The sequence below is a fragment of the Protopterus annectens genome, chromosome 11.part0 (genome assembly GCF_019279795.1).
Source record: "Protopterus annectens isolate FY-2018-M chromosome 11.part0, PAN1.0, whole genome shotgun sequence".
Lineage (NCBI taxonomy): Eukaryota > Metazoa > Chordata > Ceratodontiformes > Protopteridae > Protopterus > Protopterus annectens.
The window spans coordinates 1,459,266,536-1,459,282,791 of NC_056745.1; the positions used below are offsets into that span (position 1 = coordinate 1,459,266,536).

Sequence of the window (16,256 nt, forward strand, 5' to 3'; positions counted from 1 at the left end):
GTGGAGTAACGCTGTGCAGACTATGAAGGCCACCTGTTGATTTATTAGTTTTATATTCATTTTATTACACAATGCACGTCACTAAGAATGTTATCCTGTTCGATCTTCATTTTCTTACCTTCCATTTCAGTATAGCTGTGTTTATTTAAAGATTCACTGTCTGGCTGAGTAACTGATTGTGATGCATTCTGGTTACTTTCTAATAAAATCTGCTGCAGACTACACAAAAAAAGTGCCAACCCACTGCAGAACTGTTTTCCCCCTCTAATACATCATCATAAGGTGGGGCTGGATGACATGGATCCTACATCATCATCAGAAGGTGGGGCTGGATGACATGGATCCTACATCATCATCAGAAGGTGGGGCTGGATGACATGGATCCTACATCATCATCAGAAGGTGGGGCTGGATGACATGGATCCTACATCATCATCATCAGAAGGTGGGGCTGGATGACATCTAATCCTACATCATCATCATAAGGTGGGGCTGGATGACATGGATCCTACATCATCATCAGAAGGTGGGGCTGGATGACATGGATCCTACATCATCCTCAGAAGGTGGGGCTGGATGACATCTAATCCTACATCATCATCAGAAGGTGGGGCTGGATGACATGGAATCAGGAAGTAACTGAACAGTAGACAAAACACTAGTTTATTAAATACAGGTTCCCTGAGGTAACTAAATTAAAACTACACATTTTAGAATAAGAAAGCCCACTTTATAAGATGAGGGCATAAAAATAACAAAAGGAAATGTAAAAAAGCCCCTTTGCACTTTAACAGCCTCAGCACATGGCATGTTGAGAAACCAGTGTTTCATCTAGATGTGTTCAGAGCTTTCAACTATGCAATATACTTACATCTCTTGCATATAGAATTTCGTCTAGGAATGAGCAACTGAAATTACTTAAGAGTAAAAATAATACTACCAGAGTAAGTGTTCATGGTAGTCATATATTTTTGTTGGCAGTTTCAAAACTGTCAGGATACACCATCAATTTAGTCAAACAGGCAACTTTTATTTATAACAACACTACTAACAAAACAAAAATGGCATTAACACTTTAGCATCTCACACTCAGCATACACTAGCTTAGAAAAGTAATGCATTATGGGTCATGTACATTCTTAAATGAGCAGCACCATACAATAGTCTTAAAACAGCAATAACTATATTTTGCATACACACACACACACACACACATGTGTATATATATATATATATATATATATATATATATATATATATATATGTATATATGGGTCTACCTGAGATGGTCGACAAGCCATTTGATCGACTTTCATTTGGTCAACAGGCAGATTTGCCCCCCTCCCCAATGTTGTGCGACCCTGGAGTTGATATATATAGTTAGGGGGGGTGTGGGGGGCAAAGCCCCTCACATAAAACTGCTTGTCGACCAAATGAACTGTTGACCAAATGAAAGTCGATCATATGGCCTGTCGACCATGTGATAGGGATCCATACACACACACATATATATATATATATATATATACTGTGTGTATGTATATATATATATATATATATATATATATATATATATATAATATATATATGTGTATATATATATATATATATATATATATATATATATATAGATATATATACACATACACACACACACACAGATACACATATTTACATACACTTTACCAGTTTTATGTCAGTTAAAACTACTATTTAAGAAAAAAACACCACTTGAAATGAAGTAACACATTTTATATTTTTTCACTTCACAACTTCAAGTGATATATTATGTTTTAACTGTAAGGATGGGTCCAAAATCTTCAAATTTCATATGAAACTTTAGTTCTACAGTACATAAATTCAGTGCAGAAGGTTTCTGTTTATCAAACTAGGGAGCACATTGCTAATGCTGCTTGATGGCAGGTGTATTTGTGTGTGAAAAGAAGTGATTAATGATTAAGGAATGCAAATTTGTGTTTACGCCTCATTTTATGCGAAAATGTAAATTTAAGAAAGTTAAAACAATTCAAAACATGCAAGGAAAAAGTTATATATTTCATAACCTTAGTACTGGTGCAACAATAACAATCATGCTTTTTTAGTTCCTTGAAACTCCTGATATAAAAGAGGAGCTTGCAAAGCTTCTAACAGAGAGTTCTGGATTTTATACTGCATCTCATGTATGTGTGTGGGAAATAAAATGCTCACCTTAAATTCTGCCTTAGATTTGTAGGATACTATCTTCTGCATTATATTTATGTTTTAGGGTTGTAGGAAACTATCTACATGTGGTGCAACAGGTAGCACACTTGCCCTTAGTGCAGAAGGCTTAGGGTTCTATTGCCAGACCAGGTAGGTGGATTGCTAACAATGCAGTGCAGAATAAGTGGGGTGCACAGTTTAATGTCTCCAAGTCTCTTGGGTTTCCAATACCAAGATGGGAATGGGCCTCATTCCAAAGTCAGACTATGATTAGAGTCCATGAAATTAGTATTATTTCAGTCTTTGATGTTAGTCAAAAGTGTTCTATTCAACACCCACAATGTGCCCCAAAATGCCCCTTCTGTAATTCATAAGATGTTGCATGTACTGGTATCATATCTAAATATCTAAGTATGACTGTAAATTCTTTTTTATTAGACCCACTGCTCCTACTGTTACTGCTGGAACTGCATGGGTATCTTTCTTCCAGACTGCTCTCATTCCTGCATACAAACACTGATATTTTATGACTTTGTCTCTCTCTGTACATAAGACACTGTAAATCACTGGGTGTAGCAATTTCAATGATTATTGCTACTTTTTCTCCTTTTCATGGACTACTATATCTGGTTTTCTTGCATCTATTTTTGAACTGTTGGTAATAGGTGATCTCATGTGATATAAACTTACTTAAGATGGCTGAACTAGCTGTGGTTTAGAAGACTACAAGTCCAGCAGAGACAGGTTTCAGCCTGAAACTCTCTTGAATACCATCTACACACATACACATACACACACACACACACACACACACACACACACACACACACACACACACACACACACTCTATCTCTCTCACACACACACACACACACACACATGCACACACTATCTCTCTCTCTCACACACACACACACACATACACACACACTATCTCTCTCTCACACATACACATACACACACACACACACACACACACACACACACACACACACACACACACTATTAGCACATTCAGTTATTTTCTATGCAGTTTCATATAAACTGTTATAAAGTAGCACTTCATTCTTTCTCTCTTATAAGAGTTAATGTCAAGCACACAACATGAATTTGAAGGAATACGTCCTTCACAGAAGTAAAAATCAGATCAAATGGCTCTTCAGAGCCTTTCAACTGCTTATGCAAAGTAAATTGCTATAAATTAAGCTGATACTATACAAATTACTGGTAGGAATTTCAATGCAATATTTACATCTAAGGGATGAATTAAATGAAGATTGAAATATCTATGAATTTACTTTGATTAAAAGTATTCCGGGATGTAATGTCAGGTTTTACAAACCATAATACTGGGATCATCAGTGTCAAACTCTGAATCTCCTATGTTTTTATTTCAAAACAATTCCATGGTTCTGAGAAGATACACGTTAAACCATACATCAACTCATTTCTGCACCTATTTTATCTATATATTTAAAAATCAAGCATGCTACAAGTTGTGAAAAAATAATTATTATTCTTGTAAAGCCTGAAAATACACTTTGAATTGCCTCTGAGGACTCTTATAGCTGATTAATCTTGTGACAGTGTCAGCAAGGTGAGTCATCACAGAAGAGAATAGTCTGGATGCATGGCATAACATTTTTCAATTCACTTGCTAATGATATCATGATATCAGTCCATGGATGAATTATGTCATCAAAGTCTTGAGTCTAAACAGACAGCTTGCTTTCAATGCAAAGCAAAAGGATGATACCCATTACATACCAGACCAAGAAGTGATTGTTACTATTTGCAATATTCTAAAATATGCTGCCAAGGACTCCTTAATGCATGAACTGACGATGCCCCTAATGGTTTGTGATGGTCAGCAACCCACATTACTACCTCCATCTACAAACATATTCCAGCAGCAAATATTTAAAGAAAAAGAAAAGCCCTGCATGAAAAAGGTATTAAAATAAATTTCAGCAAACAAATGCATTATTCATACTTGAACATAACTGAGTTCTATTGTTTTTATAGACATTTAATTTATACACTGAAAAATGCACACATATATACATACACACGTGTAAAACCATTGGTCAAGGTGGTGGAGAAAAACATAATGTGCATTCATTATTTCATAATTTACCTTGGCTATTTGTTCTGCAAGCTGCAGCCGTCCATCAAGTTCTCTTCTGATCTGGGCTGCTTGCTCATCTGCATTGTCCAGCTGAGACACAAACAAATTATAAAAATTAGTCACAGGCACTCGACTATAATTATATTTTGACACATTTTCTGCTATAATAACCATTACATATTGTTATCTAGAAACAGCCATAATAACTCATAAGTTTTAATTAGTTTCATAATTTCATTCCCTTTTCATCTGTTGTGCTGCAAGGTCTGAAATATTTAACTTTTTCATATGACAACAGCTTTTCTGCAAAATATATAAAAGTACTTCTAAAACATCTTACTGATACTGTGTGTGTTGTGTGTGTGCATGCATGCAACTCATACCTCTCAACCTCTTAGAGCAAGAAATCTGGATACAGCCCAACATAATGAGGGCTTACATTTTAAACATTGTTCTTAACAAACATAGAAAATTGCTAGAACAACAGGATTTGTATTAGCATGCATTTTTGAAGGTTATGAAGTCTAAAACTCAAATACATGTCATTATTTAGTGACTTTAATCCTTAGCTTACCCAGTGACTTGTCAAAAAACACAAATGTTTATGAGGAACGGACCAAAAATATTAGGCAGAAATCTGGACATTCTACAAAAACCTGTACAGTTGAGAGATGTAGCATGCGTGTGTGAGTAGTGTGTATATATGTATATGTGTACATATTTATGTATAAATCAGTCAGGAAATCTCAACAGGCACAAGTGTCTGATGTCAGGTTTGATCCAAGGACACTGACTGGTCATGCATGTTGCTCAAACATGCACATTTGTACATTGAAACACTAAACAAACACAATTACATAGAATGAAGTTTATTTGTAGCTTACAGTTTTAACCCAGTCTTGAAATCTTTAAACTGCAAGACACATGCATTCCTATACATTATGTACAAGGTTTCAAAAATCAACAGTAAAATGAATATTTATAACAGGCGAAAGATACCTCAGAAGTTTCTACTAAGATTCGATAAACTGCAAAAGTGGAATGACACCTTTTGCTAAAGCAAGACCAAGACATGGATTTCTTTTTGAAACTCTGCACTATTTCTTACAACTTTGTTCAGAAACCTTGAAGTTAATGCACCATGGGATAAACAAAATTAGGTTCTAACAATGCCCGCCAAGGAAAGACAACATGGAGGAAATTCTCAATTTTTGTAGGTTTTACAACATACACAGCTGTCTAACAGAATATGACTCTACTGGAGCTATATATTGCATTATATAAAGATCCGTAGCTCTACCATGTAAGTTAACACTCTGCTTGCTACACATTATCTGCATAAACATACTTTACTTCTCTGATGGCACTGAGATTGACAGAATAGTTCAAACTTTGCGGCACCAAAAGGAAAATGATAACCAAGAGATTTTTTTTTGTTAGAGTGTAACATTTATAACTAGGTAGTGCAACCATGTATCAAAGTAATCTGGAAAGTTACTGCAAACTGAGTCTTGCTCATTCTGTTGAAGGTTCAGGATTACTTCTTGTCAAAAGAAAAAAATAATAAATCACTAGACTGTAAGCACTGCCAGAGTCACTTAAATGCTCAAACATAAGTGGATCAATAAATCCAGTGTAAGAAGTGATAGAACTGCTGTCCTGTGGATACCTCATACTAGCATTTAAGGCAGTAGGAAAGTTGTCCAAGAAAATGTACCTTGCATCTGTCCCATTAGTGGGAACACAGACAACATATTACCAAACACCAGTATATGATAAACAGCTAATAATGAATACAACAACAGGAAATGCTTCTGTCCCATTAGTGGGAACACAGACAACATATTACCAAACACCAGTATATGATAAACAGCTAATAATGAATACAACAACAGGAAATGCTTCTGTCCCATTAGTGGGAACACAGGCAATATATTACCAAACACCAGTATATGATAAACAGCTAATAATGAATACAACAACAGGAAATGCTTCTGTCCCATTAGTGGGAACACAGACAACATATTACCAAACACCAGTATATGATAAACAGCTAATAATGAATACAACAACAGGAAATGCTTCTGTCCCATTAGTGGGAACACAGACAACATATTACCAAACACCAGTATATGATAAACAGCTAATAATGAATACAACAACAGGAAATGCTTCTGTCCCATTAGTGGGAACACAGACAACATATTACCAAACACCAGTATATGATAAACAGCTAATAATGAATACAACAACAGGAAATGCTTCTGTCCCATTAGTGGGAACACAGACAACATATTACCAAACACCAGTATATGATAAACAGCTAATAATGAATACAACAACAGGAAATGCTTCTGTCCCATTAGTGGGAACACAGACAACATATTACCAAACACCAGTATATGATAAACAGCTAATAATGAATACAACAACAGGAAATGCTTCTGTCCCATTAGTGGGAACACAGACAACATATTACCAAACACCAGTATATGATAAACAGCTAATAATGAATACAACAACAGGAAATGCTTCTGTCCCATTAGTGGGAACACAGACAACATATTACCAAACACCAGTATATGATAAACAGCTAATAATGAATACAACAACAGGAAATGCTTCTGTCCCATTAGTGGGAACACAGACAACATATTACCAAACACCAGTATATGATAAACAGCTAATAATGAATACAACAACAGGAAATGCTTCTGTCCCATTAGTGGGAACACAGACAACATATTACCAAACACCAGTATATGATAAACAGCTAATAATGAATACAACAACAGGAAATGCTTCTGTCCCATTAGTGGGAACACAGACAACATATTACCAAACACCAGTATATGATAAACAGCTAATAATGAATACAACAACAGGAAATGCTTCTGTCCCATTAGTGGGAACACAGACAACATATTACCAAACACCAGTATATGATAAACAGCTAATAATGAATACAACAACAGGAAATGCTTCTGTCCCATTAGTGGGAACACAGACAACATATTACCAAACACCAGTATATGATAAACAGCTAATAATGAATACAACAACAGGAAATGCTTCTGTCCCATTAGTGGGAACACAGACAACATATTACCAAACACCAGTATATGATAAACAGCTAATAATGAATACAACAACAGGAAATGCTTCTGTCCCATTAGTGGGAACACAGACAACATATTACCAAACACCAGTATATGATAAACAGCTAATAATGAATACAACAACAGGAAATGCTTCTGTCCCATTAGTGGGAACACAGACAACATATTACCAAACACCAGTATATGATAAACAGCTAATAATGAATACAACAACAGGAAATGCTTCTGTCCCATTAGTGGGAACACAGACAACATATTACCAAACACCAGTATATGATAAACAGCTAATAATGAATACAACAACAGGAAATGCTTCTGTCCCATTAGTGGGAACACAGACAACATATTACCAAACACCAGTATATGATAAACAGCTAATAATGAATACAACAACAGGAAATGCTTCTGTCCCATTAGTGGGAACACAGACAACATATTACCAAACACCAGTATATGATAAACAGCTAATAATGAATACAACAACAGGAAATGCTTCTGTCCCATTAGTGGGAACACAGACAACATATTACCAAACACCAGTATATGATAAACAGCTAATAATGAATACAACAACAGGAAATGCTTCTGTCCCATTAGTGGGAACACAGACAACATATTACCAAACACCAGTATATGATAAACAGCTAATAATGAATACAACAACAGGAAATGCTTCTGTCCCATTAGTGGGAACACAGACAACATATTACCAAACACCAGTATATGATAAACAGCTAATAATGAATACAACAACAGGAAATGCTTCTGTCCCATTAGTGGGAACACAGACAACATATTACCAAACACCAGTATATGATAAACAGCTAATAATGAATACAACAACAGGAAATGCTTCTGTCCCATTAGTGGGAACACAGACAACATATTACCAAACACCAGTATATGATAAACAGCTAATAATGAATACAACAACAGGAAATGCTTCTGTCCCATTAGTGGGAACACAGACAACATATTACCAAACACCAGTATATGATAAACAGCTAATAATGAATACAACAACAGGAAATGCTTCTGTCCCATTAGTGGGAACACAGACAACATATTACCAAACACCAGTATATGATAAACAGCTAATAATGAATACAACAACAGGAAATGCTTCTGTCCCATTAGTGGGAACACAGACAACATATTACCAAACACCAGTATATGATAAACAGCTAATAATGAATACAACAACAGGAAATGCTTCTGTCCCATTAGTGGGAACACAGACAACATATTACCAAACACCAGTATATGATAAACAGCTAATAATGAATACAACAACAGGAAATGCTTCTGTCCCATTAGTGGGAACACAGACAACATATTACCAAACACCAGTATATGATAAACAGCTAATAATGAATACAACAACAGGAAATGCTTCTGTCCCATTAGTGGGAACACAGACAACATATTACCAAACACCAGTATATGATAAACAGCTAATAATGAATACAACAACAGGAAATGCTTCTGTCCCATTAGTGGGAACACAGACAACATATTACCAAACACCAGTATATGATAAACAGCTAATAATGAATACAACAACAGGAAATGCTTCTGTCCCATTAGTGGAACACAGACAACATATTACCAAACACCAGTATATGATAAACAGCTAATAATGAATACAACAACAGGAAATGCTTCTGTCCCATTAGTGGGAACACAGACAACATATTACCAAACACCAGTATATGATAAACAGCTAATAATGAATACAACAACAGGAAATGCTTCTGTCCCATTAGTGGGAACACAGACAACATATTACCAAACACCAGTATATGATAAACAGCTAATAATGAATACAACAACAGGAAATGCTTCTGTCCCATTAGTGGGAACACAGACAACATATTACCAAACACCAGTATATGATAAACAGCTAATAATGAATACAACAACAGGAAATGCTTCTGTCCCATTAGTGGGAACACAGACAACATATTACCAAACACCAGTATATGATAAACAGCTAATAATGAATACAACAACAGGAAATGCTTCTGTCCCATTAGTGGGAACACAGACAACATATTACCAAACACCAGTATATGATAAACAGCTAATAATGAATACAACAACAGGAAATGCTTCTGTCCCATTAGTGGGAACACAGACAACATATTACCAAACACCAGTATATGATAAACAGCTAATAATGAATACAACAACAGGAAATGCTTCTGTCCCATTAGTGGGAACACAGACAACATATTACCAAACACCAGTATATGATAAACAGCTAATAATGAATACAACAACAGGAAATGCTTCTGTCCCATTAGTGGGAACACAGACAACATATTACCAAACACCAGTATATGATAAACAGCTAATAATGAATACAACAACAGGAAATGCTTCTGTCCCATTAGTGGGAACACAGACAACATATTACCAAACACCAGTATATGATAAACAGCTAATAATGAATACAACAACAGGAAATGCTTCTGTCCCATTAGTGGGAACACAGACAACATATTACCAAACACCAGTATATGATAAACAGCTAATAATGAATACAACAACAGGAAATGCTTCTGTCCCATTAGTGGGAACACAGACAACATATTACCAAACACCAGTATATGATAAACAGCTAATAATGAATACAACAACAGGAAATGCTTCTGTCCCATTAGTGGGAACATAGACAACATATTACCAAACACCAGTATATGATAAACAGCTAATAATGAATACAACAACAGGAAATGCTTCTGTCCCATTAGTGGGAACACAGACAACATATTACCAAACACCAGTATATGATAAACAGCTAATAATGAATACAACAACAGGAAATGCTTCTGTCCCATTAGTGGGAACACAGACAACATATTACCAAACACCAGTATATGATAAACAGCTAATAATGAATACATCAACAGGAAATACTTCTGTCCCATTAGTGGGAACACAGACAACATATTACCAAACACCAGTATATGATAAACAGCTAATAATGAATACAACAACAGGAAATGCTTCTGTCCCATTAGTGGGAACACAGACAACATATTACCAAACACCAGTATATGATAAACAGCTAATAATGAATACAACAACAGGAAATGCTTCTGTCCCATTAGTGGGAACACAGACACCATATTACCAAACACCAGTATATGATAAACAGCTAATAATGAATACAACAACAGGAAATGCTTCTGTCCCATTAGTGGGAACATAGACAACATATTACCAAACACCAGTATATGATAAACAGCTAATAATGAATACAACAACAGGAAATGCTTCTGTCCCATTAGTGGGAACATAGACAACATATTACCAAACACCAGTATATGATAAACAGCTAATAATGAATACAACAACAGGAAATGCTTCTGTCCCATTAGTGGGAAAGTACAGTTTTGTACCTACCATAAATGTAGATGTCTGAACAGGATAGCATCTGCAGTCATAACAAATGGGTTGTCCTGTCGTCAGGCAGCCCTTGATCGGCAGTTCCAAAGTCTGGGTCCGGCTTCGGCTGATGTCGCACTTCACCCGACGTCATCTCTGCTGGTCTTCGGGTATAAAGGCATCAGCCGACGCCATTTTCCTCAGTGTTTCTTGCCCCAGATGCCAGTTGCCCTCTTGGAAAGCTAAATTTTGGATAAATGCCAATGTTTCCAAAAAAAAATAGAAGGCAAACACAAAAAATAAGCATGTATGTACATATATACAAACAAATACACCATAAGAGACTCCCCCCAGCTAGCTATTAGGAGGGTAAATACCCTAGGAGTACCACAGAGGGAAGGAGGGTGGGTAATCCTGACTGCAGATGCTATCCTGTTCGGACATCTACATTTATGGTAGGTACAAAACTGTACTATGTCCTTCAAGGATGCATCTGCAGTCATAACAAATGGGTAGAATACCATAGCCAAACTAGGGGTGGAGGAAGAAAAATTATGGTGTAGTTAGGATCCCTTGCAGTACAGCAGTGGCAAACCCTGCTCGGGATCTAGAGTATAGAGGTAAATTATAATGCTTGGCAAATGTATGCACGGAGGTCCAAGTAGCCACCTCAATAATGTCCTTGGTTGCCACTCCTCGTAAGAAAGCTGTGGTAGTGGCTGTAGCCCTTGCAGAATGAGGTCTTATGTTCTGTGGAATTGGTTTTCCATGGTAGGAGTAACAGAATCTTATGCAAGTTCCTATCCATTTGGAGATTGTCTGTTTGGAAATTGCTTTTCCTTCCCTTCCTGTTGCATAGGCTACTAAAAGCTGGTCAGTTTTTCTGTTACCTTTGGTTCTGTCCAGGTAGTAGCGTAACTGTCTATGTACATCCAAGGTATGCAGCAGTCTTTCCCCCCTGTTCTGTGGATTGGGAAAGAAGGTAGGTAGATGGATTGCCTGGTTTAAAGGCACTCTGGATACCACCTTAGGCATAAATGTAGGATTAGTTCTCATGGACACCCTATCTTGATGGAAGATTAGGAAGGGTTGCACTGCCATTAAGGCCTGTAGTTCCGAAACCCTCCTTGCTGAAGTAATTGCCAGTAGGAAAGCAGTTTTCCATGATAGGTGTTGCAGATCTGCTGTTGCTGCTGGTTCAAACGGAGGGAGTGTCAATTTTTCTAGCACAAAGTTCAAGTCCCATGCTGGTAATGGTGGTTTCCTAGGAGGTTTTACATTCTTGATCCCTCTGAGGAACTGCCTGAGTAGAGGATGCGAAAAGACAGGTGGATCAAAGCTGTATTCTGCTGAAATAGCTGATGCATGTATCTTGATGGAGGAATAGGACAGGCCTGTATGTAGAAGCTCTGCCAAGTACTCCAGGATGTTAGCAATATCTATGTTCGACACATCTTTTCCTCTTTCAGTACTCCAAATGACAAACCTTTTCCATTTTCCTGCATAGTTCCTTCTTGTTGAAGGTCTGCGGGCTTCAAGGATAATGTCTTTAACCCTTTGGGATAGGTCTGGGTTAGTTGCTGCTATGTGATGTTCCAGGCAGTCAGTTGCAAGGTTTTTAGGTTTGGGTGCATGATGTTGTAGTTGTTCTGAGTTAACATCAAAGGCATCAGGGGTATTGACCACATTCTCCCCCGAGACATGCTCCTCAGCAATGGGTACCAGTGTTGTCTTGGCCAATTCGGAGCTATCAGGATTATGCTTGGACGTTCCTCTTTGATTTTCAGTAGTACCTTGTGCATCAAAGGAAGAGGTGGAAATGCATATGCTGTCAGGCCTTTCCACTGAAGGATAGAGAGTCCACCTTCCATGCAAGTGGGTGGTATGTCCTTGTGCAGAATTTTTTGAGCTGGTGATTGAGTGGGGATGCGAATAGGTCTATTTGTGGCATTCCCCATTTCTTTGTGATGGCCTTGAAGATGTCCGGGTGTAGCATCCATTCGTGAGCATCCGAGGTGGTTCTGCTTAACATGTCTGCTAGGGTGTTTTCTTTTCCGGCACAAATATTGCCTGTAACTGGATGTTGTAGCTCAGAGCCAGATTCCAAAGGTCCAGAGTCATTCTGCATAGGGGTATGAATGAGTGCCTCCCTGTTTGTTGATGTACCACATGACTGTGGTGTTGTCTGTCCTTATCATTAAATGGCCTTCTTTGAGGAATGGTCTGAATTTCTGGATTGCTAGTTTTACTGCCAGCATTTCTTTTGGTTTATGTGCAGGTGCAGCTGGTCTTGAGTCCACAATCCTTGTATGCATTTGTCCAACATGTGCCCCCAGCCTAGGTCTGAGGCGTCCGTTGTGATGGTTTGGCTTGCTTGAAAGTTGTGGAAGGGTAAGCCTGGGTTTGACTGGCATGCTTGAGCCCACCATAGGAACTCCTGTTTCAGGCATGGGATTAGTGGGATTTCGGTTTCTAAGCTGTGCCTGTGTTGAGACCATAAATTCTTTAGGTACCACTGTAGCTTTCTCATATGCAGTCTGGCATGTGGGACCAAGATTATGCATGATGCCATGTAGCCCAAGGCCTGCAGTACTTTTCTTGCTGTTAGTTTGTTCTGCTTTGTTAATGCCAAGAAGTAAAGAGGGAGTTGTTTTTGTTTTTCTGCAGTTAGGAATGCCATTTGTTTTACTGTGTCCAATTCCGCACCCAAGAATGTTCTTGTTTGGGATGGTATCAGTCTTGACTTTTGTAAATTGACTGTGTATCCCAGGGCTTGTAGTAAGCAAATGACTTTTTGTAAATCTGTTGTCAGCTTGCTTTTGTTGTTCGCTTGTAACAGGCAGTCGTCCAGGTATGGATAAATTTGGATTCCCTGTAGTCTGCAGTGAGCGATTACTGATGCCAGGCATTTTGTGAATACTCTGGGTGCAGTAGATAAGCCAAAGGGCAATGCTGAGAATTGATAATGCTCTGATCCTGCAAGAAATCTGAGGTATCTTCTGCAATTTGGTCGTATGGGGACGTGCAGGTATGCCTCCTTGAGATCTAGAGTTACCAGCCAACACTCCTTGCCCAGCATGGGAAGAAGTTGCTGTAGGGTCAGCATTTTGAATTTTGGGACAATGATGTATGTGTTTAAGACGGACAGGTCGAGAATAGGTCTCCAACTTTTCTCTTTTCTTGGTACTAGGAAGAGTCTGGAGTAGAATCCTTTGCCCTGTTCTGTTATTGGTACTCTTTCCACAGCTCTCATCTTTGCTAATTCCGCTATCTGCTTTAGAGCTTCTGTTTTTTGATTTGGAGGTAGGTTTGGCATTCCTCTTTTTACTGGTAAGGTGTGGAAGTGGAACCTGTAGCCTTGGTCTATGGTTTGCAAAATCCACTTGTCTTTTGTGATACAGTGCCAATTTTTCGAAAATGGAAAAGGTTAACTTTCCACCTAAAGGTGCTGCTATTTGCTCCCTGGTAGGCGGTGTCAGAGCCAAGTCACTGTGATTGTCCTGTTGCAGTGGCAGTGGTTGTGTCTGTGCCTCGGTTATTGCCTTGCCACTGTCGTCCTCTGTAGGCACCTCCTCTGGATTGATTTCTGCCTCTAGAGCGTCTATTCCTGCCTCTTTGGGATTTTGAGGAGTCTGGAAAGGACCAATTTTTGGCAGGCCAGTTCCTGCTAAACCTTGGGGGCTGAACCTGTAAGAAATCCTTAACTGTTTGTACAGATTTTGCCTTCTCTTCCATTTTCTTCATTACTTGCTGAGCAGGTGTACCAAATAGACTGGCCTTATCCATAGGAGCATCTAACAGCTTTGCTTTAACATGATCCGGTAAGACCTGTTCTTTCAACCATGCATGCCTTCTTATCACTGTGCCAGTCATGGCTGATCTAAATGAAGCCTCCAGTGCATCATAGCCACATTTTAAAGAATGGTTACTAACCTGTTGGATGTTATTCACCATTTCTAATACATATTTCTTATCTAAGGAGTCATCAGAGGACAGCTTCTTAGTTAACTGATCAAGCATAAACTCTTGGTATTGAATCATATGAAACTGACAGTTTAAAGCTCTAGCTGAGAGAGTAGCAGAGGTGTAAACTTTTTTCCCCCATCTTTCTAAGGACCTGGATTCCCTTTCAGAAGGAATAGGGTTTTTTGCTGAGGTCGAGGCTACTGCCTTAGGCCCCTGGGATATAGTCTCAGGATCTGCAAGTGGGGCCTTGTATAGGTGGTGATGAGTGCCTGGCACCCTGTAAAATCTATCTGGTTTGGCAGGGGCTGGAGGTAAAGTATCAGGAGCAGTGCAAACATCATTAAATGCATCATCCACAACAGGCAGTACAGGAGGTATAGCTAAGGGCCTATGTTGTGGTAAGTGCAGAAATGTCCTAAGCCTTTTCTTGAATCTGAGAAATCTTGTCCCTGCCATTGGAATTGTTCTCTCATGGCATGTAAGGTTTTCCCAAAGGAAAATTCCTCTGGTGGAGAGGCAGCTGGAATGGATTCTTCAGCATCGGAATCTTCATAAGTAGAAAAAGGAGCCTCTGGCTGGTCTGTAATGTCTGAGTCATCCATGAGAATCATCAGAGGACACTGGCTTGGGGGCTCTGCTGTAGGTCTCTTTTCTGGGGCTGAGAGGCCCTGTCTGGGTGAGATTGGGATCCCTAATTAAGGATATTAAATCCTCTGCCAGAGTAAGCATTTGTGAACTAGAAGTGGGCCTGTGTGAGGAGGGCTTAACAGGCACTGATTTAACAGATTTGGCTGCTTTAGCCCTGGCAAAGGCCTTAATAGACATGGCTGCAGGAGGCCTAGCAGCACCACGTGCTGGGGTAGAGACATCCAAAGGGATGGTGTCTGACAAATCACTAGGAACCACAATAGTAGGCAAAACTTCTGAGGCCGATTCAACTAAGGTAGCAGGAGCCTCAGTAGTAGCCATGGATTCGGCTGAAGATTGACCGGTTTTCTTGGTTTCGGCCGACACCGAGACACTCGCGGCTTGCTTAACCGTGGTTTCGGCCGAAACCGCGGACCGCGAGTGTCGGTCTTTTTCTTTGCGTTTTTTAACAATTTGGGTAGTCGGAGGATCCGACGGCATAATGTACGCAAAATCTGAGCCGAAAAACTGTTCAGCAAACTCCAACCGACGCCTAAGCGTTCGTCGGTTGAAGGAAGCACAGGCCGAACAGGCTGCTACGTCGTGGTCTGGGCCTAAGCAAGGCAGGCAGTAAGAATGGAAATCTTTATGAGGAATTTGTTTCCCACAAGTTAAACAGTTATTGACTTTTTCTGACATCGGCTGAGGCAAGAAAGAGTCCCCAACGGGGTACTTAGCTTTTTAGAAGTCTTCGAAGTAGTATTCGGTAGTAGTAATCTCTGGATCTGACCGACCGGCACTTGCGAACAGCTTCTGCTTC

General features: G+C 38.8%; 1 protein-coding gene across 1 annotated transcript in view; it reads right to left on the bottom strand.

Annotated features, from left to right (window-relative positions):
- CADPS2 (calcium dependent secretion activator 2) overlaps nt 1-16,256 on the bottom strand; it is a 5,163,308-nt gene that overhangs the window by 3,418,364 nt on the left and 1,728,688 nt on the right. The window contains exon 4 of the mRNA XM_044088753.1: nt 4,341-4,421. Within this exon, the coding sequence (XP_043944688.1) occupies nt 4,341-4,421 (81 nt within the window). The remainder of the gene's footprint in view (nt 1-4,340; nt 4,422-16,256) is intronic.